The sequence below is a fragment of the Chinchilla lanigera genome, unplaced genomic scaffold, assembly GCF_000276665.1.
Source record: "Chinchilla lanigera isolate Chin_1 unplaced genomic scaffold, ChiLan1.0 scaffold00112, whole genome shotgun sequence".
In the NCBI taxonomy this organism is placed as follows: Eukaryota; Metazoa; Chordata; class Mammalia; order Rodentia; family Chinchillidae; genus Chinchilla; species Chinchilla lanigera.
The window spans coordinates 3,356,643-3,382,108 of NW_004955513.1; the positions used below are offsets into that span (position 1 = coordinate 3,356,643).

A 25,466-nucleotide genomic window follows, 5' to 3' on the forward strand; every position below is an offset into this window, starting at 1 on the left:
ATGCAGATGGATAAGCCACTGAGCATTAGCTGGACACCTTCACAGATATCACCCTACCCTGAGCTTTATTATATTGTCTTCCCTCGTTAGAATGTTTGGGCCTCAGTGGGGCCTGTGTCTGAGGATTGTAGCAAGGGGGTGCCCAGTGCCTGAGAGTTTGGAGTCAGCTAGGACTGAGGGGACTCATGTTGTCTCCTTGCGAGACTCAGAGGTCAAGGAGTGTGGTCGCCCTTCCCTGAGTTCTCTGGGGAGGTCCTGGCCGAGGCTCCTGCTGGTAAAGATCCTGCCCTGCCTTGGTCCTATTCCCCCAGAGACTGAGCTTCCTGGCCAGCTGTGTCCATGTGCCACACCCTTCATCACCCCATGTCCCCCAAATCCCCTCTCTGTGCTGGTCTCTGATCCCACACTGGGGGTCCTGTTAAATTCCCACCATTGAAGCCCCCGTGGGACAGGTGAGTTTAAGGAGGGAGAGCGCTGCACCTCTCGGGCAAGAGGACGGGGAGCCAAGGGAGGCCCGCTGTCTCCTGAGTAGGGCCGGGATTAAGGACTGTAAGGAGGATTTCGCCTCAGGTCTGCAGGCACCCAGAGGGTGGACTGGTGTGGGGTGGGGTTTGCAGAAACAGTGGCTGGACAGGAGTCTAGGTGCCTCACCTGGCCGATGTGCCTTGACTTGCGCCCAGGGCCTGGATGCCTCAGGCTCTTGGGATATCTGTCTTCTCTGTCCACACTGGGGCCACAATGCCTGTCCACTCCTGGCTCCCGCATGTCCTCTGGGCCAGTGGCATTGTGGAATTGTGTCCACCCTGCCCTCTGCTCCTCATCCCTTCCCTCCTGTCCCAGGGCTTGAGCTGCAGAGGGGTGAAAGACTGTGCATGCCCCTGGGAAGGGTGGGCGGGGTAGGCTGGCTGATCTCTGTGGGGCCTGCAGGGGTCCAAGAGGCACCTGCTTGGGATTCCTGCATCTCCTCACCTGCTGCTCCTCTGGGTCTGGGCCACTGCAGGCTCTCAGGTGGGGCCTGAGCTCCGGACTCTGTGGGTGTCCAGTGTTTTCTGGGGAGCCGAGGTCTCCTTCCCTGTGTTCTCTGCTTTGGGGCCTAGGGTCCTTGGGAGGACCCACTTTTCTCCTGAACCACTATGTGGCCGCCCTGGCGCTGGGACTTCCGCAAGGGGCTGAGATTTGGGGCTGGGCCCCATGTTTGAAGAAAGGCCGAGGTGACCCTAGGAGAGCTGAAATTTCAGCCTGGGTCACTGGAGCTGTAAGCCGACACTTAGGCAGGCGGCAGCGGTGGGCCACCTTCCCAGCGGGAGGTGACGGCTCCATCTCTGCTGCCCCTGCGGGAAGGTGGGGTGCGGGCTGGCAGGAGGACCAAGAGCTGAGGGGGCCTTCGGGGCTCTTCCTCTGTGTGGTCAGAGCCGCCTGCACTGTTGGCGTGCTCATTTTGCAGAAGGGGAAACTGAGGTTCAGCAAGGTTATGGGATTGCCGGGGTCCCTAGGCCAGAGGGCAGTGAGCCCCATGGATCATTTTCATTGCCCACGTGCCGAGTGCCTGTTCCCGAAGCCTCCCCCGGCACGGGCCTGTGTGCTTCCTTCTTTCTGCTGTAACCACCCTCGGCTCTCCCCAGACCCCGGCGCGCCGTGGTCCCTGCCGCCTTCCCGTGCCTGTCCCTGCCAGGGCCTCCACTTCTCCCTGCCCTGGCAGCAGGGGAAGCAGTACTTCCGGAAGGTGGGGGCTGGAGGTGGGTGGCTCAGGAAGCTCTGGGGGCCCACGAGCTGCCCACTACAGGGTTTCGGTTCCGGGGGGTCCCCAGGCAGGGATGGGGGTGCTTGTGCCCTGTCTGGGTGCTGGCTCCCCGCTCCTCCTTGAGCCCTGCCCCTCAGCCCCACCTCCTGCTCTAGGACGTCCTGCTGGCCCTGGACCACAGCACAGTGGGCCTTTCTGTTTACGCCCAGCCGGTGGCCTGATTGCTCTTGGGGATACCAGAGGGCCGGGGGCGCCGGGAGGTCCCTGGTGGCTGGAAGAGGGGCTGGATGCCTGGGCACGCCCCCGCCCCCGCTGCATGGGGCTGGTATTTCCTGCCACCTCCATGCCTGCCTCCCCTGCCTGCCAGGCAGAGGCCGGAAGGGGGTGTGGGGGTTCCCTGGGCTTCCTGTGGTGTTGGGCGGGGGAGGGGTGGTGCTGGTGGGCACTCAGGGAGGGCCGGGCCACTAGGAATCTAGTGCATCAGCAGGCACACCCTGTGGGGCCGCCAGCACCTCCTCCCAGCACCAGCTACCGTGGGGCAGCGATTAGGGTGAGAACATTCTTTATTTTAGTTTTAGTGAATGTCACCTTGGCTCCCCATGGCCGTGCCTTGGGCCTGGGGAGCTTCCCTGCCTCCTCTGGGCACTGGGCAGCAGGGGGCATCTCTGCCACCGGGCTTTTGGCTTTGAGTCAGTCTTGCACCAAGGGGAGTTACTGCACCGCCTCTTCCAGGAGGCCTTCCTGGGCTGCGCCATGGCTTTGCCTGCGTGGGCCTTTGGGCATGTCCCCTGCTGTGTCTGCTGCCCTCTCTCCTGTCCTGCATGCCCGGAGGTCCCTGTGAGTGACCCAGCGGGCTTTCCTTTCCCAGTCCTGGTCGCAGTAGTTGCAGGGGTGCGGGGTGTTGCGGGTGTGAGGTTCTGAGCTCCTGGGCTCAGGCTCTGTGGTTTCAGGAGTCGGTGACTTGGTACTGTCTCCTGGGTTATGTCCCTTGGAGGCCCCTGTGCCATGCAGGGCTTGGAGGGCTGTGCGTGTGGAGGGTCCGCGCCATCGAGGCCGCAGCTCCGGGTGGGTCAGCTGGCAGCCTGGAAGGCCTAGGCGCAGGTACTCAGCGGCGGCAGGCCTTTCTCTTCAGGCCGAGGGTGCTGGGGTGCTTTTTGCCCGTTCCCTCCTGGGCCTGAAAGTGGCTCTGTCCCGAAGGCTGCAGACACACACCCAGCCTGGCTTTGGGAAGGCATCCGCCGCGGACAGCCTGTGCCAACGGGAGGGCCCAGGCTGGAGCCTGGGGGCAGTGGCTGGGTGAGGCAGGCACTTCCGGGGTGGCCACCCCTGTGCACCCCGGGCCTGGGGCTCACTGTGGCGCTGGGCCCTGCATCTGAGCCAGGGGCTGTGGCAGGCCGGCCAGGAACCTCAGTGGGGCCCTCCCGTCTCTGCTGCCCCTCTCCCCTGTGCCTTCGGGACCAGTTCTCCCCTCTGTCTGATCAGCACCCTCTCAAACCTGGGCCAAATGTGGGTGCCTCAGTGGGGCCCTGGGGGAGCTTTGGGGTGCAGCCTGGTAGCTGGCAGCCAGAAACCTCCCTCCCTCCATTCCGGTGAGGTCTTCTCCTGTCCTTCCCTCCTCTTCCTGCTGGGGAGAGCAGGTCAGCAGACAGCCAGCTGTGCCAAGGCTGCCCACGAGGGGCCAGCTGAGCCAAGCCTTTGCCTGGTGCCTCCTGGTGGGCTGAGGGGTACGGCCTGGAGCCTGAGGCCGAGAGAGCGCCCTTGCTCCCTGGCTCGGCTCCCTCTGGAGGGCCACTCTCTCCTGGTGGGCACAGCCAGACCTCCCTGTCTGGGGACAGCTGGCTGAGGAGAGCTGCCTGCCCGAGCTGGGGGTGGTGGTGCCTGCCTGTAACCTCAGCGCCATGGGAGGCTGAAGCAGGATTTGAGTTTGAGCCCAGCCTGGGCAACTCAGGCAGACCCTGTCTCAAAATACAAAATAAAAATGTGTGGGGGATGCAGCTCAGTGCAAAGGCCCTGGGTTCAGTCTGCAGTATTGAAGTAAAGTAAAAGCTGCCCAGCGGTTGCAGCAGCTGGCCAGTTCACCCCCTAGTACAGGGCCCAACAGCCAGTCCTCCATGAACCCTGAGCCGGTGGTGGTGTGCGAAAGCCAGGAGAGCCCAGGTGGGCATCTGCTTGGCTATAGATTCCCCACCGCGTTCTGGGAGGCCAGGAAGACGGGGGGGTGGGTAGCTTCCTCGGGGCGGGGAGGGAGGCGGCTAGGGCCTTGCTGGGCAATTCCAGGCCGAGTGCCCACCGGCCCAGCCTCCCCGACACCCACGTAGCTGCCCCTGCCTCGGATGGGGAGGTCAGCAGGGCTTGGCCGACCGTCAGCTTGCCTGCCCAAAGTTGGCAGGGGTCTCTCGGTTGTGCTGTGGGGACGGGATGGAGTGCAGGGCATGGCTGGCGGGGCTCTGGGCTCGGCAGAACTGGCCTGCCGCGCACACCCGCAGAGCAGATGAGAAACCGAGGCCTGCGAAGGGAGAGCTGGCTCCGATTCCTCGTGTGGGGCTGTGCTGGTGCCTGTGGGAATGACCGTGCTGCTCGGCCCGGGCAGCTGCGGCTCGCAGGACGTGTGCCCGTGGGCGGCCCTCGTCTGGCACCTTCTCTGTGTGTTTCCCGTGTGTCAGAGGTGGGTGGTGGTGGCTTCCTCGGCAGGGTCGCAGGGGTTCCGTGACATCAGGGGTGTGGAGGCGAGTCAGACGCTCAAGTGGCTGATTCTGTGTCTCCTGGGCACCCTGTGCCTGTCCTCTGTGGCCAGCCCCTGGGCGCCCCCAGGCCCTCCTGGGCTCATTCCCTGCGCAGGGGCCCTCAGTCTCCGAGGTCCTCCTCATCCAGGGGCATGATGGCTAATGGGGCTGACCTGCAGAGCCCATCTGGCTGCTCGCTGTCCCCTGCCTAGTTCTAGAATTCCTTACATTGATGTTTTGACGTTTGAGGAAATGGTTTGTTCCTGACATGAGGGGCAAAGGCTCCCAGTGGTTTGCAGAGGCCCCTGGTTGGGGCTTTGTTGTCTACAGAGTGTGTCCCTCGAGTCTACTTGTGGCAGCCAGGCCCTGCCCTCCGCAGCTGGAGCTGGTCCTGGGTGTCTGGCTGACCCGGAACCCAGGCCCCTGTCCTGTGCCCTGCGCCCCGGTCGAGGAGGAAGTGCGCAGGCGGCTGCGGGATGAGCTAAGCTGCCTCCGTGGAGTTGGGCCCTGGGGCCTCTGTGCTGGCGCTGGCAGAGCTGCTGGGGTCCCTCATGTGCAGCACCTCCCTGGCTTCCTGAGACCTGGGGGAGGGCGTGGGCCTTGGCTGGAGCCGGGCAGTCTGAGCGCTGTGCCGCGGTGGCAGTGGTGTCCAAAGGCTGGTGGCATGTCCTGGAGACTGTGTAGGGTCACTGTCTGCACCGGGGCACTGTTGCCGCAGTGCCTGGGTAAGGTCTAGGGTAAGGTCTAGGGTGGTGGAGGCCTCGTGGGTGCCGCGCGGTGCAGCAGGCCCGTGTCCCCACTCTGGGGCACCCATGTTCAGTCACAGCCTCCCCTCGTGCTGTGCGACTGTCCGGCTTCCCAGAAGGACATGAGTTCTCGGCGAGGCGGCCAGGATGGGCTGAGCTGCCTGGTCCTTGCTGCCTGCGGGCCCGTGTGTCTCCCTGATGGGTGGTCTGGCCAGAGGCAGTGGAAGCGCCACTTGGGGGCTTCGGCAGCCTCTAGGGTGGGGCCTAACGACGTGCACGTTCAGGGCTTTGAAGTCCCAGCATAAAAGGCTGGCGTGTGGGTGGTCCCTGCCCAAGGCTGCCCGGAAGCTTCCCACCCACACAGGAGGTGCCAGGTGCCGCCTCCTGCTTCTGGGCTTCTTGTGAATCGGCGGCCTGAAGGCTGGCATCTGTGGCCACCTTGGTGGGGCTGCAAGGCCTGGGCACTGTGGCCATAGCTTTGGAGCCTCTGGTGCCCATCCTAGCTCCACACGGGCAGCTGTGAGCCCTCGGGGCCTTGCTTGTTCCATCTGTAGAGTGGGTACCGGTAGGGTCTGCTGTGCCTCTTCTCATGCCCTGTGTTCTCTGCACTATGCACAGACTGCTTCCTGGCACTGCCCCGGGCTCTCCTATTCCCGCCTGGTGTGGATGTGCTGGCCTTGGTGACCACCAGGCCACGTTGGGCATGGGGTCTCCCGTGAGCCTGTGTGTGCCCAGGGTGCAGGTGGGTGGCATGACCTCCGTGGGCCTCTCTGACCCCCCCTGTGGATTCTTGTCTTGCAGACTTCTCCACCCAAGTGAACTCCTCGTCGCTCAACTCCCCCACGGGCCGGGGCTCCATGGCCGCCCCCTCGCTGCACCCTGCACTGGGCCCTTCCATCGGCTCCTCGCTGGGCTCCCCGGGGCAGCTGCACTCGCCCATCAGCACGCTCAGCTCGCCCATCAATGGCATGGGCCCGCCCTTCTCCGTCATCAGCTCACCCATGGGCCCCCACTCCATGTCGGTGCCCACCACGCCCACCCTGGGCTTCGGCACTGGCAGTCCCCAGGTGAGTGCAGGGCCCAGGCAGGGTGGGGCTGGGGGGCGGGAGGTGGGCCTCATCTGCCCGCTTGGCCAGGGCCTTGCCCAGCTCTGGCTGCCCTGGACCTGGGCTTCCTTCTCTGCCTGGCGGGGTCCTGCCCCACCTGGGGGCTCTGGGGAGCTTGGAGGGGCTCTGGGAGGCTCTACCTCTGCAGCCTGGGGCCTCGTCCCGGGCTGAGCGAGCTGCATCCTCTTTGCTCATGCATGGTAGTCTCAGTGGCCCTGCAGGCACCTGAGGGTGTCTAGGCTCCATGCAGGCACGAAGGCCCTGGTGCTTGGTGGCCTTGCCGGCATGCACAGGGCTTGGGGACCTTCAGCAGTTTGGGTCGGGTCAGATGCTTCTCCTCCACCACCTGCCTGGCTTTTTTGTTACTTCTGGATCCGGAAGCAGCTGTTGCTGGCAGGGCTTGGCATGGTCTGGGGGGTGCTCTCCCAGTGAGGAGCTGAGCTTCCCCCTGGTGCTTGCTGCGTGGTTCCTGCTGGATTTCTAGCTGGGCTTCTGCCTTGATGTGCTCCAGGTCCTCCACCTGGCTGCTGGCTCTTGGGGGTCCCATCTACCCTTCCTAAACAGGCTGGGGACCTCCCTGCCTGCTGTGATTTCTGTGCTTGGGTGCAGTCCTTTGTCCCCCGTAGCTAAGCTCCGCGGCAGAGAGCTCTGTGGCCATCTCACAGCCTCATCCTGGGAGAACCCTCAGAGCAGGCTCTGCTCGGAGCCAGGCAGCTAACTGCCTCCCAGGACTCCCAGGCCCCTGTGCCCATAGACTCCCCCAGCTTCCCACAGCCCTCCTGCTCCTGGCCAGCAGGTCTGGGGTGTGCTCAGCGTCGGAGCCATCCAGTGTCCGTCTCTGTGCCCTCTCTAGTCCTCGCCTTGGGAGAACCTCCCTGGCTTTTCCAGGGCAACTGCAAGCCCTTGGCCCCAGGGGATGGGCGGGAAGAGCTGGCACTCCTGCCCAGGGGCGTGCTGCCCCGGCCCCTATGTCCCCGGGCCTTCCAGCAGAGACCCAAGCTGCTGGCACAAGGGAGGCCCAGCCAACTCGCTGGGCCTGGCCATGCTATTTTTAGCATGACTGCCCCACACCCACTCTTGCTGAGGCTGGTGCCACGCAGTGAGGGCAGATGAAGACTTGCATGCATGAGCTTGGCCTCCCTGCAGGGGGCACCTGCTGGCCTCACAGCTCATGAGGCTGGGCACTGCCTGTGCTGCCCAAGATAGGCATCAGGGTGGTGGGCAGCTCTGGGAGGGGGTGGGCTTTGGGGCCATGCTGGGCCTACTCTGTCACTTCCCATGCACTGAGAGGAAGGGCGTACCATAGGATCTGACTGACACCTGGCTGTGAGCGAGGGCCCCAGCAGGCACCCTGAGGCTGGCGGGGCGGAGCAGACCCCCGAGTGTCCTGGCCTTCCCTCCCGGGCTGCACCGTCTGAGCCCGTCCTTGCTCTCCGGCCCCTAGAGACTTTGGCTGCCCTGGAACATGCGGCTCCGTCCCAGTGTGGGTGGACTTCGGGGGTGTGTGGTCAGCCGGGAAGGGTGTCCCTGGTTGAGGCCGGGCTGCCCCCGAGCAGTGGGCTGGGCAGAGCCGTGCTCAGGAGGCTTCGAGGGCAGAGGTGAGGGTGGTGGCCTGGGAGGTGGACCTGGGGGAACAGGGTGTGGTGGGTGGGGAGAAAGGAGCAGAGAGATGGGCAGGGCCGGGTGGGGCGCTGGTGAGGCGGGAACTGAAATGTACCCCAAGGACTTGAAAGAGGAAATGGGTGGGCAGCCCCCACCCTGCTGCGAGGGCTTGGGTTCCAGCGAAGGACAGAAGGGCCACCACTGGGGTTGCCGAAGCCTCCGGCGTGGGGGACTGTGGGGAGCTCCCTGTGCTTGGCGCTGGGAGCTTTGAGTCTAGGACTTGCACCCATTGGCTTGGTGCTGGGCAGGGCAGAAAGACATCCCCCCCATCCCACCCCACCACCGCTCGCCACCCTGGTTGCCGAGAGCCCCGTGGTGGCCCCAGGCCCTGCAGTGTGGACCCCAGCCTGGCCTTTAGCCTTCCCAGGCCGTTAGGGCTGTCCAGGGCTTCTGGTTTGCTGGAGATGTCCTGGGAGAGCCTCGGCCTGGCGGGGACTGACTGGGAATTGACTCCCCACTCCTCTTCCCTGCTCTGGCCCTGCCTCAGTTTACCTGGGGCCTGCATGCAGGGGTGTGTGCAGGAGACCGTGTGTAGACCGCCGTGTGGTTTGGGGCAGCCACAGAAAGAGGAAATGAGCGAGGTTCCTCCCTAGCACTGTCCCGCAGGCTTAGGCCTGTGTCACTGAGGCTGGGACCCCCCACCAGGCTCTGGCCCTGGGTCTCCTCTGCCGGGGCACAAGCTTGGGGGGCCCAGCATGCCCTCCTGATGTCTGGGGCCCAGCACATGGGGCATTCAGGGACTGACACACGGACTGCTCTATGCCGGATGGGGACCCTGGACACCCACTGTTCTGGGCCGGCCTCTCCGCAGCTCACCTGGGGCCCTCAGGAATTCAGTGCTCTCATCCGGGTGGACTGGGGAATTCCTCTGGGTGCCCAGGCTCCAGGCAAAGGAGGCTTTGGTTACTGAGCGCATCCCTCCTGTCCCGTGAGGAAGGGGGATGGGGCTCAGGGCTCTGAGGAAGGAAGGAGGTGAAGTTCATGTGTGGGGGTGGCCTGGGGCTACCCAAGGGCAGGGTGGCTGGAGACAGCTGTGCAGCTCGCTTTCCGCCTCTGCTGGGGGTTTGCAGAAGTGGGGGGCTGCCCAGCTGGGGCTGCGTGCCCGGCAGACGGGCTGGCTGGCGGGATGCGGGGCTGCCGGTGCCTCCGGCCCAGTGTGCTGACTGCAGAGCTGGGCTGGAGGCAGCGGAACCAAAACTGCTGTGTCATTGCACGCTGCAGCTGTTGCCAGGGCGACCGGGTGAGTTTCCCACGCCTGCCCTGGCGGCTGGTGGGTGGGGCGGAGGGGTATGCAGGGGCTGAGGGGCTGACGCTGCCCAGTGCCTCTGGGTGCCAGCTCGCCCCTCCTGCCCTGTGGCAGTGCAAGGTGACCGCCCCGCAATGTGCACAGGGTGCACATGGCTGGGGAGACCCAGGCTTCCTCTGCCTGCCTCACCAGGAAGCACCCAGCCAGGGCTCAGTGACCACAGGCAGCCCCTGGGGGCTTGGTGGGACCCTCCTCTGCAGGGTGGGGCCGGGGGTCCCTGGGTGTGGGAGTCTGCAGTGGCCTGGGGTTTAGCAGGGGATGGGGACCCTGAGGCTGGCTGGGCGAAGGGTCTGGGCAGAGCCATGCCTTCCTGAGCATGACAGCCTTGTGGTCCCTTGGCTGTGTGTCCTGTCTGTAAAGTGGGGGTGCTGCAGGGCTGTTGGAGGTATGCGGGGTTGGGCCAAACAGGTGCCTAGCACCAGCCTGCTTGAGACTGACCCTCCTGGCCATTTCTCTGCAGCTCAGCTCTCCCATGAACCCCGTGAGCAGCAGCGAGGACATCAAGCCCCCCCTGGGGCTCAATGGCGTCCTCAAGGTCCCCGCCCACCCCTCAGGGAACATGGCGTCCTTCACCAAGCACATCTGTGCCATCTGCGGGGACCGTTCCTCAGGTAGGGCCACAGGTGGGTGGGGACAGCAGGGTGCAGGGTGGGGAGGTAGGCACCAGGGTGTCCCTTCCGTGCCCCACTGTCCTGTCTGTGCGTGGGGAGACCAGTGAGGGTGGCATCTATCCCAAGGCTTCCAGTAAGGGGCAGCGAGGGTGACCAAGGGCTCTATGGAGCCCCTTCATGATGGCCCCAAACCCCACAGCCTGGGACAGAAGCAATGTTTTGCCCCGAAGCTTCTTTCGGGCCAGGACTCCCAACCCGAAGGTGCAGCCACAGGGTGGCCACCCTCAGATGAGCAGGAGGGTGAGGCGGGGCCCAGTGAGCCCGGGCGGGGGTCAGACCCAGCCCTCGTGGGCCCCCGGCCGGCCTCGCTCACGTCCCCGCTCCTGCCGTAGGCAAGCACTACGGCGTGTACAGCTGCGAGGGCTGCAAGGGCTTCTTCAAGCGGACCGTGCGTAAGGACCTGACCTACACCTGCCGCGACAACAAGGACTGCCTGATTGACAAGCGGCAGCGCAATCGCTGCCAGTACTGTCGCTACCAGAAGTGCCTGGCCATGGGCATGAAGCGGGAAGGTAGGTGGGGGTGGGCGTGGCGGGACCCGCACGCGCCACATCCGCTCAGCGTGGCGGGGCTTGGCCGTGGAGTCCAGCCTGGACCTTGCAGCTGGCCAGGGGCACTTGTCTCCCTCCCACACCCTGCTTCGGGTGGGCAGTGAGCAGCGCAGCCCCTCAGCCCGTGCACCCGTGCGCCCGTGCTGTCAAAGCCACGTCCACAGTGCCCGAGGGGCCCCGCAAAGCGGGGGCTGGGCCGGGGGCAGGGCCGCGTGTGGGACAGGAGTGCACCTGTGTGTGCGTGTGTGCCACGGGGTCCTCTGGCTGCCCAGCTGCCCAGAAAGGGAACGGCCAGGGAGGTGCTTGGGGGAGCGGCCTCTGGAGCCCTGGGCGGTGTGTCCCCTGAGCCGCTGGGTGTGGGGTGCTCTCGAGGAGGCTCCGGTTCTGTCCTGCCCTGGTGAGAGCCGGCCCCCCACAGGACCTCGGAGAGCACTGACTCTGGAGCCTGTTTTACTGAGATGAGCACGGGCTGTGCAGCTGAGTCTAAGCGGTGGTCGGGTTGCTCACCCTGCCTCAGCCTCCCTGCGTCCTGGGCCTCGGTCCTCTTTGTCACAGGCTTGGGGCTCAGCCCTCTTGTCCACAGCCTAGCACCCCTGCATGTGAGCTTCAGGGTCCCTGTGGGCAGCACACCCATCTGTGTGGGGCAGGACAGGACCTGCTGTTCTGCACAGGGCACTGTGGGTACCAGGGGTGCAAAGGGTGTCGTCTCCTGCCACCAGCACTAGCGGGTCCCCAAGGAGTGGCCCTAGACTGTTGTCCCCATGGTGAATGTCCTGAGTGGTGGCCGCCGGGCTGCGTGTGTGTCCTTCTGTCAGTTTCCTCTGTCCTTGGCCTCTGCCTCGCCCGGGAAACTGAGACCCCAGAGGGCCACCCTCCCGCAGTGATTTCCCCTCCGGGCTGTGGGTCGGGTGAGCCATGAAGGATGGGGATGCTGGGCAGCCCAAGTCCTGCTCCTAGTGGGGAGGTGGGGCCCCAGAGCGTTGCGAGCCAGGCCTTTCTGATCGGGGTGCACAGTTCCCAGAGCGCTGGGAGTTCCTGCGGGTTTGTGTTTTGCTGTGCAGTGGGGAGAGTGAGAGCGTCCAAGCCTCTCCAAGGTCACCTGCCGGGCTGGTGCCCTGGCCTCTGCCCCTGTTCCTTCTGCCGGCGACAGGCCAAGGGAACCAGCACCCCAGCAGGGAAGGTGGGGCAGGCCCTGGCTGCTGTAGGTGCTGCGTGTGGTCAGGGAGGGCTTCCTGGAGAGGGTGAGTGTGGCTGGTCCCTGAAGGATGGGAACCAGGCAGGGAGTGAGCGGGGCCAGGCAGCGCCAGGTGTGTGCCCAGGGGCGGGCGTGTGAGGCTGGGCCCAAGGCAGAGGCGGAGCTTTGTGCATCTCGCCAGCCTGGTTTTGTCCTTGTGCTCAAGCCCGCTCTGAGCTTGCTGCCAGGTGTGTCAGGCAGAGGGTTGTGAGCCCTGTGCCACCGAAAGCGTCCAGCAGGTGACCAGGCAGGCCCCAAGGGGGCGGGGGGGCCGGCTGTGAGCTTGGGCGTGGGCACCTGGCCCAGCCTTGGGCACAGGCACACAGCTCAGGTGGGGGAGGGTGTCCAGGCTGGCACCCGAGGGAAGGCAGTTCAGACCGTGGGCCTGGCACCTGGAAGGGCTGCGGTTCATCCCGGGCGGGGACCCTCAACCTGCACACCTCCTTGCCAGGCTGCCCAGGGCCTGCTGTTCTCAGACTCCTGAGGCTGCTTCCCCTGAGCCTGGGTGAGGGTGACTCCAACCTGTCATTGCTGCTCTCTCAGGCGGGGGCCTGAGCCCTCCTGGTGCCCCTGCTGCAGTCCACGTGCTGCCTGCCCTGCAGCCTGTGCTAACGCTGTCCGGTCCGCACTTCCCGGGTGGAGAGGCGGGCGTGGGAAGGGGTACCTGGGGAATCTTGGGGCTGGTGTGGCCTGGCCAGCTGCGCCCATGTGCTGGATCTCAAGCCCTGACGGCAGCGTCTTTGCAGCGCCCTGTCCTGAGTGTTCAGCCCAGCCGGGCAGCAGCAAGCAGCCTCGAGGCTTGATTTACGGCCGTTAGATAAATACCTGATCCTGTCGAGGGCCCTCCTCCCCTTTGTCTCCAGCTGGATTTATGAGTCATGAACGTGCTGTAAAAACCTCCTACAAAGTGCTCTCGTGCCCCAAACACAACAACTGCAAAGCGGCCCCCCTGGTGGGCGGCAGCCCTGGTTGTGTGGGCAGCTGGAGGAGGAGTTGTGGCTCCTCTGCCTGGTGGGCCCTGCCACTCTGTACCTGGTTCTGTGCAGGTGGGGCACCTCTCCCTGCCTACCCCAGGCCTGTGGAGTCTCCCGAGCCTGTGGCCCCCAGTGCACAGCCCCACTCTTGGGATAGGCAGCCTCCGAGCAGCCCCACAGTTGCCCTGCAGGGAACCCAGGATGAGCAGCGGGGAGGGGTCAGGTCTGACCCTGCCGAATGCCAGGCCCGCTGTGGGCAGCTTTGCCCACTGGCTTGATGCCACCACATGAGCCCACACATCCCTCCGCCTCATCCCTCAGTCCCCTGGACTCAGCTGCCAGGAGGGTGCTGGGGTTGGCGCCACCGGGTGGGGCCAGGTCTCCCCATGGGGTGGCCCTGCTCCCAGGAGGGGCCACCCTGTCTCTAGGATGGGCGAGATTCCCAGCCGGAGCTGGGAGCTGGGCGGTGAGGGACACCACAGCCGATAGCATCTCCATTGGGCAACGGCCGGGCCTGCCGCGGCAGGCAGCCCCAGGGACTCGTTCCGCAGCATTCCCAGGCCCCGGCCTTGGCTTATCACCAGGCTGAGCCCAGGCCTGTTGGCTGGGCAAGGTGGAGGCAGGACTGGGGGCCTGCAGGTGTGCGGATCTCGAGGGGGGATAGACTGGGCATCCCCGGTGCACACCCTGTTCTCCGCTCCCGCCCAAGGCCGCGGTCCACTTCCTCCCTTTGCTTCCTGTGCCCTGTCCCCTAGCTCGGAGGACCAGGGCATGGCAAGGGCAGTGTGTGTGTGTGAGCACGTGCGCGTGCATCCATAGATAGGCAGCCCCACCTGTTCCCGCTGTAGGAAAAGAGCCCCCTGCTAGGTTTGAGTGCCAGCTTTGTGGCCCTGGGCAGGTGACTTGGCCTGTGTGAGCTCAGTGTCCTCATCTGTCCCATGGGAACATGCATGTTCCCACGTGGCAGAGGAGGATGTGGCTTGGCTGGGGGTGGGGTTGCAGAGATGCCCACGGTGTGTGCATGTATTTGTGTGCGTATACTCACGTGCATGTGTGGTTGTGTATATGTGTCTGCATATATGTGTGCATGTGTCGGTGTGCATGCATTTGTGTGTGTATGTGTGTCCGTCATTATCATGTGATGTATGTGTGTGCGTGTGCCTGTCAGCATGTGCTTTGTCCTACATTGGATCCCCTGAGGGAGGACAACCCCTCTGTACCAGAAGGACCCCGCTCGCTTTGTGGCCCTGGGAGGACACCCTCCGTGTCTGGGCCTCCAGTGCCTGGATGCGGTGTTGGCCTGCAGCTTTTTAGTGGAATTGGGTGGTGCTTGTTTCGGGGGTCCTTGGGCTGACAAGGGACAGAGGAGGGACACAGCCACTGGCAGCCAAACAGGCTGGGGTGTCCTTGGGGGCTGGGGTGTCCTGTCCCCTCCTGGTGTGCTGCCTGTCCTCCCCACCCTGCCCTCTGGGGTGGCTCTCCTGCTTGATCCCTGGGCTATGGCAGTCAGCCATACCCCACCGGGGCTGTGGGCCTGCTGCTTTCTAAGTCAGGGCCAGCGTCTCCAGTTGGGGACCCTGGCTGAGCTGGGAAGGGGCGGCCCTGGCTGGGCAGGGGTCCGCCAGGCTCAGCCTGTGTCCCGATCTTCCTGGGGAGGACCAGGCCTTCGGGAAGTCCTCCCATCCAGTCTCAGGCCTCTGCCGCAGCCTCCTCCCCGCCGCCTCTGGCTGCTGTGCACCACACCGGCCTGGGGAGGATAAGGAGGCCCAGTATTTACAGACGCCTGCCGCCCGAGGCTTCCCGGCGCCAGTGGGGCATAAGTCAAACATGACTGCGTCTAAAAGGTGATGGAGCTGGCAGAACATAAATCCGCGGCTCCACCTGCCCCTCCGCCGACTATAAATAAAACCATAATATTTATAATGATGCTGCTCAGAGCTGCTGGGGCCCTTCACGGCTTCCAAGTGCTTCACAAAACATTTGCTAATTAATTCTCGCCGCCCGCGCCCCCCACCGCCTGCTGCGGGCTCCCGGGAAAGCCAGCCGCTGCGAGGCTCAGCGCTCAGGGCCGCTGTGGGCTGGGCGGTACCGCCCTGGCGGGGACGTGGGGCGGGAAGACCCCACGGCAGGTGCCCTCAGTCACAGGAAGCTGGGTGCGGAGAGGTTAGGGAACTTGCCCGGGGCCACACAGCTGTTAAAGGTAGAGCAGGCTTCCCAGTCCGGGTCTGGGGCCGTGTGCTTCCATCCAGAGCCTGCAGCTGAGGCTGAGCAGTTCCGAGATGTCAGCTGCGCCCCTTCTAGTTTTCTGAGCCTCAGTTTGCCCCCCGGGCAGGAGGAGGAGGTGGTTGAGCAGACACTTGGCTCCCATCTGCCCAGACCCCCTCTGCAGGGCTGAGGGCCACAGGCCTGCCTGGTTCCAGTCATAATCGCCCGTTTAGAGGCCTCCTGCTGGTGGGCTGCTCGGCGCCCTTGGGGTCGTCTCTTCTGGCCCCTCGGCCGTGACCTGTGTCCCTGGAGGGGTGACCCCACCCCGGATGAGTGCTCACCGTGTGGAAGGGTGGGAGGCAGGGCCTGGCCAGCCTTGGCAGCCCCTGCCCGCACCATCTGCCTGCAGCTCCAGCCGCCTGCCTGGGCCCGCTGCTGCCAGGTTTTTGGGACAGCCAGGCTTGCTGGACGGTGGCCCCCGGCCTGCATGGCTCCTGGCTGGTGCCTCTGTGGACTGCTGTCCTTGGATCTTGATGGGAGAGCAGGAGGGCCCTGGCTCAGCCCTGCTGTTGGGTCTTAGAAAGGCCGGCCCATTCTGGGGAGGCTTCAGGGTGCTTGTGGGGACCCGGGAGAGGCACCCAGCAGACCCCAGTGGAAGGGAGGTTGGTGGCTGGCAAGGAGCTAGGGGCACAAGACGCTGAGAGACGTCCACATGGGATGGTTAGAGAGCTGTGGGCAGGAAGGGAGCCATGCAGGGCTGGGGTCCCTGGGACCCGCACAGCCGGGAGACTGCACCCCGGGCTGTAGGGAGGGGGCAGAGTGGGCAGGAGAGGGAGCTACGGCCTGGGGGCATGGCAGCTGCTGACAGCCCTGCTAATGCCTCTTGGTGCAGTTGTCTGTGGACCTCGGGAGAGCAGGGCACAGAGGGCTGGGTGCAGCCCCAAGCAGAGGGGTGGTGGGCGGACAGTGTCCAGAGAACTGGGGGCTGCCGGGTCGAGGGTCTGGGACCACTGCCCGGCCTGCGGGCAGGAGGGCACGTGGAAGAGGAGCTGGTGCCTGTGAATGCCTGGGCACTGGTGAGGCATGGGGTGGGGGTTTGCCTGGCTGAGTGCGGTGTAGAGCAGGGCTGGAGGCGGCTCGGGCACCCCGGGCGCCCTGCCGTCATCCCTGCGGCTCACTCTCTGGGCCACTGTGCCCTCCGAGCCTTGTGGCTGTGGCGAGGGTAGCGGATCCGTGGGGGAGGGAGGAGGCGGAGCCAGTGCCAGGCGTAGGGCTCGGCACACGAGAGCTTTGTTGGCGTGCCTGTGTGACGCCGAGCCGGTCACCCTGCCTGCGCCCTCACAGCGTGGCCTCCGTTGCTGGTCAGGGGCACAGTGGCTCTGGCTCTGGCCCTGGTGCTCGGCATGTGCTGTTTCCTCTGCCCGAACCATTCCCAGTCTCTTTGCAGCCTCTTCCTAGAGGCCTTCCTGGCTTTACTTGAGTCCACAGACCATGCCGGCCTCTGACTTCGCAGCGAGGGTCCCTGCCAGGCCGTCAGCTCTGGGGAAGGCTGTCTGCCCTGCTCCTGGGCAGGCTCCTGGTGTGAATGTCCGCTGAGGGGACTTTGTGAGAGGCAGGCTTTATCATCAGAGCACGTAGCCGTGAGAGGCAGGGCACGGAGCAGGCGCAGGGCTGGTGGGCATGCTGGGGGCGGCATGCGGGCTCAGAGCTGGCCCTGGCCAGGCTGACCGGCCTCGGGGTTCAGCCGTGCAGGAGGAGCGGCAGCGGGGCAAGGACCGGAGCGAGAGTGAAGTAGAGTCGACCAGCAGCGCCAACGAGGACATGCCGGTGGAGAAGATCCTGGAGGCCGAGCTGGCTGTGGAGCCCAAGACGGAGACCTACGTGGAGGCAAACATGGGGCTGAACCCCAGCTCGGTGAGTCAGCCTCGGTGCCTGCCTCGCTTTCCCTAAGGATCTTCATTGGCTGGTCATCTTTCCTGGGCAACTGGGGAAGCAGAGGGCTCCTAGAGGCTGCTGGGGGCCCCTGGTCCCCCCTGTGGTCCCACAGTGGGCTCCTGCCCAGCCCCTCCATGCCCCCAGGACCCCGTGGGCACTGGGGGCATGGTCCCCCAAGAAGCTGCGAGGGGCCAGCTTCTCCCCAGGCGGGCAGCTTTGCCTGCTGTGTCCCCAGGCCGGTGATATCCCTGTGCCTCCTTGTCCTTATCAACGGACACAAAGCACAAGCCACAAGCAGCTCTGGGCCTTCCAGCCAGTCTCCCTCATGCTGGTAGGCATAGGAGTGGCCGTGGCATGGCTGCTTCTGCCCTCTGGGCCACCTGCTGTCCATTCTGCTTCCAGGTGAGGGCTGGGTGGACACCGGTTCCCCTGCTCTGGAGTCTCCAGGGCTGCGGGGTCAGACCCGCTGGCCTCTGCCTTTCCCTCCCTGGATATCAGCTCCCCTGTGCCACAATGTCCCTGCCTGACGTGGCCAGGGTCCTGCATGGTGCCCGAGCCGCTTTCTAAGTCCCCACCTGCCCAGGATACAGGAACCTGCATGGCTTTGGGGATTCTTGGCCTCTGGCAAGCTCATCTGGGTGGGATACCTTGTTGGTCACAGCCCTGCTGAGGAGCTGGCCACAGCCCCTGGGTAAGGGCAATTTCTGACTGTGGGAGTCCAGGCAGGGGACTTCGCACAAGCCTCCAGCCAGCTGTTGTCTCAGTGTGGTCCAGCTGGCTCTTGGGGGCCTGTATCTGTCCAGCGTGGTCAGTGCAGCATCTGGGACAGTGTCTGAATCTGTGTGGGTTCAGGGCTGGGACCTGGAGCCCTTGTCCAGGCAGATCTCCCAGTTGCCCTGGCCTTTGCCCCTCCTCGGCCCCCGCTGCCCGCAGGACCTGGCACATGGTCCCCCCAGTCTGCTTGGCTTGGGTCTCAGCTAAGATGTCACTTCCGGAGATGCCCCTGCCCATCCGGCATCTGTGCCTGCCCAAACCGGCCACTGCGTTGTGGACCCAGCACACAGATGCTTTCCCTTGCCGCCCTGGCACATGTTGGTGCAGAATGAGGCATGCTGGGTGGTGCCATCCTGTGAGGACCTGGGGTGGTGTCTGAGCTGAGCCCCACTGTCCACTTCTGGCCGAGGACATCAGCGCTGCCCCTAGGAGCTCACCCGGCTCTCCCGTGTGCTGCTCTGACCTACACTCTGTCCATGGGCCAGGCGCCCAGCTGGAGAAGGCCCTGGGTTCCCTAGGCAGCCTCTTCCCGTGAGGATGGCCCTTCAGTTGTGATGGGGCCAGACCCCTCCCTGGCTCGGAGCAGGGCTGGGCACAGGCAGCAGGGAGGCTCTGGGCTGGAGAGGGCTGCAAGGGTGGCCGGTGGCGGGCACAGGCTGCCAGTCTTCAGCTGTGGGGAGCGAAGACATTACCTGGGGACACCCTCCCCCTTAGCTTTCCCCACAGCAGCTCGGTGCTTCAGGGGGCATGGAGGGCAGGGGTCCTGCCCTCAAAGTGGGGCCCAGGGAGGGGCTCTTTCTTGCCATCAGGCTGGTCCTGTGGGCACCCCTTCTGGCATGAGCTGGCAGCTCAGTAGCGTCCACTGTGGGGTCACTCAGAGGACGGAAGCCCTTGCCGAGGCCACTGCAGAAATGGAGCAGGGTTAGGGGCTAGAAGCAGCCCTCTCTCCCTCCCAGCGACTGTTCCAGGCCTGACCTGCTGGGACCAGAGCCGGCGTCACTCCTGCTGCCTGCATGGCCCGTGCCCCTTCCTCCCTGGCTGCCCTCTGTCCAGCCCTCACGTCCCCGCCTTGTGTCTGCCCATAGCTTCTTCTACAGTGGCTGCTCTCGCCTCTTGAGCGGCCTGGACAGGTCGGAGCACGGCGGTGCCTGGGTGCCCGTGAGAGCCAGGCTCGGGCACGGCTCTGAGGAGGGCTGAGGATGGCTGCGTGGAGGAGCAGGCTGGACCCCCACTCAGGAGGACCTGCGCCCTCCGTCCGCCCTCCCAGCCTGGCGAGGGCCTGTACCAGGCTTGTTTGCTCCCTTACCACAGCCCCCGGCCCTAGGCCTCCATGCCAGGCATCCCTGGCTTCTTTCCCGAGTGAGCCCTCAGCAGGCGCTGGCAGGCAGCTGGTTTCTGTCAGTGGAAGCCTCCAAGGTGGATACTGCTCCACTTCCCAGTGCCTGGCCCTGGCCAGTTCTGAGATGAGGGATTCCTCCCGCTGCTCCGGTGTCTGTCCTGGCAGCATGACTTTAGGGCCCCAATCCCAGCCCTGCTGGTGCCCCCATCCCTGAGAATGACAAAGCAGCTCTCTCTGGCCAGGTTAGCTCTGATGCCAGCCTAGCTCTGCCCAGGGCCTGGCATCTCTGCCAAGGCATGTGCCTGCCCAGTCACCTCCACATCTGGCAGAGCGTGGCCCCCATCTGTCTCCGCAGCACCCAGCACCTGCTGCCCCAGAGCTGGCGAGGTGCTGAGTGGATCCTGTGGGCTATGCAGCTTCCCGGGACTGCTGAGACAAATTGCCACATGCTTAGTGGCTTAGCACAGGACAGATTTTAGCGTCTCGGGGTTTGCAAGGTCAGAACTCCCTGTCGGGCTCACAGGGCCTAGTCAAGCTGCGTGCCGGGTCAGCGTCCTTGGCTGTGGTCCCATGCTGTCTGCAGACTGGCATTGCCCCCTCGTCTAACTGCAAGGCTGCTGTGACTTTAGCCTGCCAGCCCTGGCAGAGCCCTGTGACTTTGGGCCCCCAGTGGTCCGGGATCAGGATCGCATGCCATCCCCAGGCTTCAGCATCACCCTACCTACCTGGGAGTGCCTTTCTGTGCCCGTCACACCGCAGGGCCAGGATGGCAACCTCCCAGGGCCACCATTCAGTCCCCGCCTGGCCTGCGTGGCGGGTCTGTTCTGGGCCTTGACGCTGCATCTCCTTCTCCACTGCAGCCCAATGACCCCGTCACCAACATCTGCCAGGCTGCAGACAAGCAGCTCTTCACGCTGGTGGAGTGGGCCAAGCGGGTCCCGCACTTCTCTGAGCTGCCGCTGGACGACCAGGTCATCTTGCTGCGGGCGGGTGAGTGGCCAGGTGCTGGCACAGTGGGGTCATGGACAGTAGGGTAGCCGGTGGTAGTGGGGGTTGGGGACAAGCCAGCCATGGAAGCCTGGGGGAAGTGGAGCCCCAGGCTGCGTCCTCCTCTGTAGAGGGGGCTGGCGGGATGCACATGTCCAGGGAGCAGGCTAAGAGTGGTCTTCTGCTGGGTCTCCTGCCTGTGAAGCCAGGGGGACATTGTGCACAGGGTCTGTGGCTGCAGAAAAGTGCTAGTGACTGTCCCATGCGCGGAGGCCACACTGCCCTGGGGCCTGGACGTCCTGACTGTCCAGCCCTCTGCCGCTGTGCCCGAGGTTTGGTACCCGGCCTCAGCCGTCACAGCTTCCTGTGGTGTGTGGAGTGTTGTGAAAGGTGCTGGGTCACGGCCCTGTTCTTCCTGTCTCCCTCAGGGAAGGACTTCTGATCTTACTGAGGTTGGGATGACTTGAGGTTTCCCCCATCTCAGGTTCCTGATCACGCTGCCTTTGGCTGGGTGACTTCTCATCCTTTGGGGCCGAGGCGCGTGTCCCCCGCTGTGAGTCTTTCAGAATTTGGTGGGCTCCTGCCCACCAGGCACACATCTGCTCAGCTTTGCCTGAACTTTTCAGGTCCCCACCTCTCTGCCAGAATCCCAAGCTCCGCAGGCCCAAGAGCCTGCCCACCTGAGGTCTTTGGAAGGAAGGCGGTGGCCTGTCCTCACTAGGCGGGGACGCCAGGGCTTAGTCACTTTTCTCATTGCTGAGGCACAGGACCCAGCACCCGCAGCTTCAAGCAGGAGAGGTTTGTTTGGGTGCAGGATTCAGCACACAGTCGGCCAGCTCTAAGGCAGAGCTCAGCTCGAGGGGCCTGGCGGAGGAGAGCTGCTCCCGCCCTGGTGTCCAGGAAGTGGGCAGGAAGGGGAAGCAGGGAGGGAGATGCACCTTTCCAGGCTGCGTCCCCCATGCCCCTCCGGCCAGGCCCCACTGCCTCACCACGCTCAGCAGTAAATCCGTTATTGGATCCAGCCGTTGCCTCCCCAAGCCCCATCCCTTGAACACGCGGTTTTCCTGGGACACCCCAGACCGAACCATGACACCACGGCGGCTCCTCTGCAGGTGGTCCTGCAGGCTGGGCAGAGCGGGCAGCCTATGGGCCTCATGTCGGCTGGATGCTGTGCCCGAATGTTAGTGGCAGCTGCCCTGCAACCTCAGCCTTCAGCAGCTTCCACGTGACCCCAGTCCTTGTGGGGTGATCACGGCAGAGGGGGTGCTGGCCTCAGGTGGCCATGTGCAGGGACCATCCAGGCACAGTGGCTGGGCCAACCCATGCCTCTGTGTAGGTGTCTGTCTCCAGGGCTGGGCACAGGGTCCCTTGAGGCCCTTCCTATGTCCAGAGCCAGATTGCCTGAGTCCCCAGTCCCCTGCAGAGATCCCCCATGACTGGGAAGCCACCCTGTGACGTCCCACTGTGGGTGACCGCTGCACCCTGCCCTTGGCCTCCTCCAAGGGGTCTTGGTTGCTTCCCACCCCAGAACAGGCTTCTGCCCCAGCCGTGCCCTGGGCTCATCCCTGCTGCCCCAGAGTCCTGGCTGCCGGGTGCAGTGTGAATCAGGTCCCTGCTGAGCAGACACTCAAGGTGCCTAAATCCCAGGGTCCCAGCAGGGGACAGTGAGTGCAGTTCTGCGGCCCACCAGTGTGTGACCTTAGCCGTGTCCTTCTCCGTGCCTCGGTTTCCTCGGGTGCCCCTTCTGTTGGGGCTGGCAGCACTGCATGCCAGGCAGGCTTGGTAATACCGGACACTCTCACATACCTGCCAGATGGCCTGCCTGGTCCTGCAGTGCCCCCCAAGGTAGCCATGGAAGCCTAAAATATGAAGCCCACGGCAGTCAGGTGGCTGGACCCGGTCATCCCAAGGACGAGATCTGGCCAGCTGCAATTGACTGCAAGTGTCACTCCCCTCCTTGGGGGATGGGGTCTCAGGTCCGGGACCCCAGATTCTATGGGGCTTCCACCATCATGTGAGCCACTGGGCAGCCCGGGCTTGAGGCGTGCTCTGTGGTCACCCCGGGGCTGTCCACCTGCACTTTTCCGTGCTGCTGGGAGGGCACAGGGCCCGGCGCACCCTGGCCTGTACCTGCGGCTGCCAGGTTAGGGCCCCTTATTTGGGGTGTGCTCCTCGCTGCAGCTGTCCAGGGGACCTTCAGTGATAAACAGTTCTGGCTTGTTATGAGGCACACCTGGCTCTTCTGTTTGTCAGCAGGTAAACTGAGGCAAGGCAGGGGCCGTTCACAGCTTCCAGGTGCCTGTGTCAGGCCTTCTCCCGCCCACCTTGCCCTGGTCCTACACACTGTTCAGTTCTGAGGCCTTGTGTGCTGCCGGTGGTGGGGTCAGGCCTTGTCAGCCACACTGCACACTCTTGTCCCGGGCTTGCTTGTCTCAGTTCTGCATCTGGCCCCGCCCTGGGCTGGGGGCGTAGCACCCTGGGGCAGGGACTCCCCAGCCCCCTCGTGCCCCAGGGGACGGCGTCCTGGCTCTTGAGCCCTCCCCTCCCCCACGTCACCTGGCTTCCTGCCTGCACCTGGCTGGGACAGGGCCGTGCCCACAGGCGTGGTGGCTGCCAGTGTGGCTGACAGTGCCCCAGCCCTGGCTTCTCCGGCCGATCCATGCACCCTTCCCGACAGCTCACGGCCCGCGTGGTCACAGGAGTGGGCAGCGGCGCCCATCTCAGGCCCCTGTTCTTTTTTTGGTTTTGGTGGCTCATGCACCAGGACATGGCCATCCCTGGGAGTGGCAGCCTGGGTCAGCGCCTTGGCCACCTGGCCAGCACCAGCCCCCTGAGCTCAGCTCTAGGTTGCTGTGTGGACCTAGGGTCACGTTTCTGAGTGTGTCTGTCAGGGTCCTGGCTGCCCATGCTGATGGCCAGGTCCTGGGCCTCGGTCACCCCGGGCCCTGCACTGAGGACTGCAGTAGGGATGGAGAGGACAGTGTAGCACTGACCTGGACGCCAGGAGAGTTTGCCAGTGACCCGACACACTTCTTTTTTTTTGGTACTGGGAATCGAACTCAAGACCTTGCACTTGCCAGGCAGGTGCTGTGCTGCTGAGCCAGATCCCCGGCCCCCGTCACACTCCTTGTCCTGAGATGACCATGTGTCATCCAGTTTACAGAGGCTGTTAAAATATGTGTGCAGTTTTCTCTTCTTTCTCGTTTTACGTTTTAGTAGTCCATAGTACTTACATTCTTCACGGGGCTTGTTACATGTGCAAGACACACCTGAACCCTTCCCCCGCCCCTCCCTCATCTCTTGCTCCCTGTCCCTTTTGCTAAAGATCTAGCTCCGCTTGCTGTTGTTGGCCTTTCATTTTGCTCTTTATTTATACTCTGGGTTTCTCATGTAAGAGAAACTACGAGGTATTTAAGCTTATGTGCCTGATTTATTTCGCTTAAACTTACAGTCTCAAGGTATTTACATTTTCCTACAAGTGACTCAAGTTTATCCTTGTTTATGGCAGAGTAGTACTCCATAGTGTGTAAATATCACATTTTCTTTATCCATTCATCTGTTGATGGATATACAGGCTGCTTCCAAGATTTAGCCGTTATGAATTGCGCAGCTATAAACACGGGTGTGTGTGCATCACTGAAATAGGCTGTGACTATCAGGAAGATATCTAGAGGGGGACTAGCTGGGTCAAATAGAATTTCTAGTTTCAGTTTTTGAGGAATCTCCATTCTAAGATTCCTCTTAGTTGCATTCTACCGGGGCCAGCACTCACCACAGGAAAAAGAGGCTCTTCCCAAACTTAGGTGCTCCCGAGCCTCTTTTCTGTGGAACCCTTCATGGGGCGAGGGTTCCACAGAACCCACTTTGGGAACACTGGCTCGGGTGTGGGAAGGGAGGAGGGGGCTGGAGTTGGCGGGGCTGGGAGACGGTGGCCGAGTGACCGTGTGCCTCCTGTCCGCAGGGTGGAACGAGCTGCTCATCGCCTCCTTCTCCCACCGGTCCATAGCCGTGAAGGACGGGATCCTCCTGGCCACCGGGCTGCACGTGCACCGGAACAGTGCCCACAGCGCAGGGGTGGGCGCCATCTTTGACAGGTGGGGTGGGCGTGGGGTCAGCTCTCTGCTTCTGCAGTGCAGGGCTGCGCATGCAAAGCCCCAGCCACGCCATGTCCTGGACAGCACCGCCACGCCGTGGGGTCGGCTGGGCCATGGAGCTGGGGAGGCCCGTGAAGATGAGACGGGCTGGTGCCACTCAGGTTGGGCCGTGGGCCCTCCCGCCAGTCGGCAGGCTGAGGGGCCCTCAGAGCCCCTTGGAGTTCCTCGAGGTGTCCCTGGGCACTGAGGGGCCACCGGCACTGTTTCCCCTTGTGAAGTGGCACCTACCCCTTCCTGCCGGCAGCCCCTGGGTAGTCTGTGTCCCAGGGCGTCTCCCCGCGGGCTGACGGGACCAGCTGGCCTGCAGGTGGCCTGGGCCTTGTCTGTGTCGAGCTCCGGCTCCAGGCCTGGCTCCTCTTAGCTCAGCCCTCGTGTGTCCCCCTTTAGTGCCAGGCCCTGGAGTGTCATTGCACAGGCAGCCTGGGCAGTGCAGGCCCCACTCCTGGGCAGGACCTGGCGGCCAGATGTGCGGGGCTTCTGCTCCGCCCACACTGCTTGCTCACCTGGCCTTGCCCGTCCCAGCCGCCCGTGGGGCCGCTCGGGCTCCCGAGTCCCCAGGGGCTTCCTGTGGTGGGTCTGGCCAGGCGTGTGGTCTGACTTGGACTGGGTGGCTTTCCTGTCCTGCAGGGTGTTGACAGAACTGGTGTCCAAGATGCGGGACATGCAGATGGACAAGACGGAGCTGGGCTGCCTGCGCGCCATCGTCCTCTTCAACCCCGGTACGGCCCGCGGCCGAGCAGCCGCCCGCGCCTCCCATGTGCCTGCGCCATGACCCGCTGTGGTCACTCCCGGTGGGAAGCAGCTTGCCACCTTCCACTTGCTGCTGGACCGGCCGAGGGGCCAGCGCTGTCCTCAGGGCCAGGGAAGGTGCTTGTCACTAGTCCCTTCCAGAGAGCGGCACGTCGGCATCCCCGCCTGTCCTGGACCACGTTGGGCCTGCTAGGTGTCCTGGGGTGGCCGAGGTCACCTCCAGCCACGGGGCCATGGCCATGCAGTGGCAGGGCTGGTGTGGCCAAGTGTGAGGATGCAGCCCTAGGTGGGGTGAGGTCCGAGAAGAGTGGAGTGTGCATAGGGTGCTGGGGGGCGGCGTGTAGGGTGTGGGTAGGAAGGGAGCAGGGCCTGTGTTCGAAGCTCACCTCTGCCTGCAGTGGGTGGTTAAGCACGGACAGCGGCCACCCCACGATAGTCCTGGATAGTGGCCAGGAGGCCCCGTGAGTCCTGGCCCCTCTAGCTCACAGGCTGAGCGCCAGGCTAGTCCTCTGTGGGTTGGCCCAGGGCCCTGATGTACCAGGAAGGCCTGGGCATGGACCAAAGCATCATGGCCTATCCTGGTTACCACAGCAACAAGGGGAACAGAG

General features: G+C 64.2%; 1 protein-coding gene across 2 annotated transcripts in view; it reads left to right on the forward strand.

The window, feature by feature from the left end:
• The window catches only part of Rxra (retinoid X receptor, alpha), a 73,001-nt gene that overhangs the window by 43,099 nt on the left and 4,436 nt on the right, over window positions 1-25,466 (forward strand). For both annotated transcript variants that reach the window (XM_005408467.2, XM_013506714.1), the window contains exons 2-8: window positions 6,012-6,277; window positions 9,745-9,895; window positions 10,288-10,467; window positions 16,664-16,833; window positions 19,828-19,957; window positions 23,916-24,048; window positions 24,736-24,827. In XM_005408467.2, the coding sequence (XP_005408524.1) occupies window positions 6,068-6,277; window positions 9,745-9,895; window positions 10,288-10,467; window positions 16,664-16,833; window positions 19,828-19,957; window positions 23,916-24,048; window positions 24,736-24,827 (1,066 nt within the window). In that variant the 5' untranslated portion in view covers window positions 6,012-6,067. The remainder of the gene's footprint in view (window positions 1-6,011; window positions 6,278-9,744; window positions 9,896-10,287; window positions 10,468-16,663; window positions 16,834-19,827; window positions 19,958-23,915; window positions 24,049-24,735; window positions 24,828-25,466) is intronic.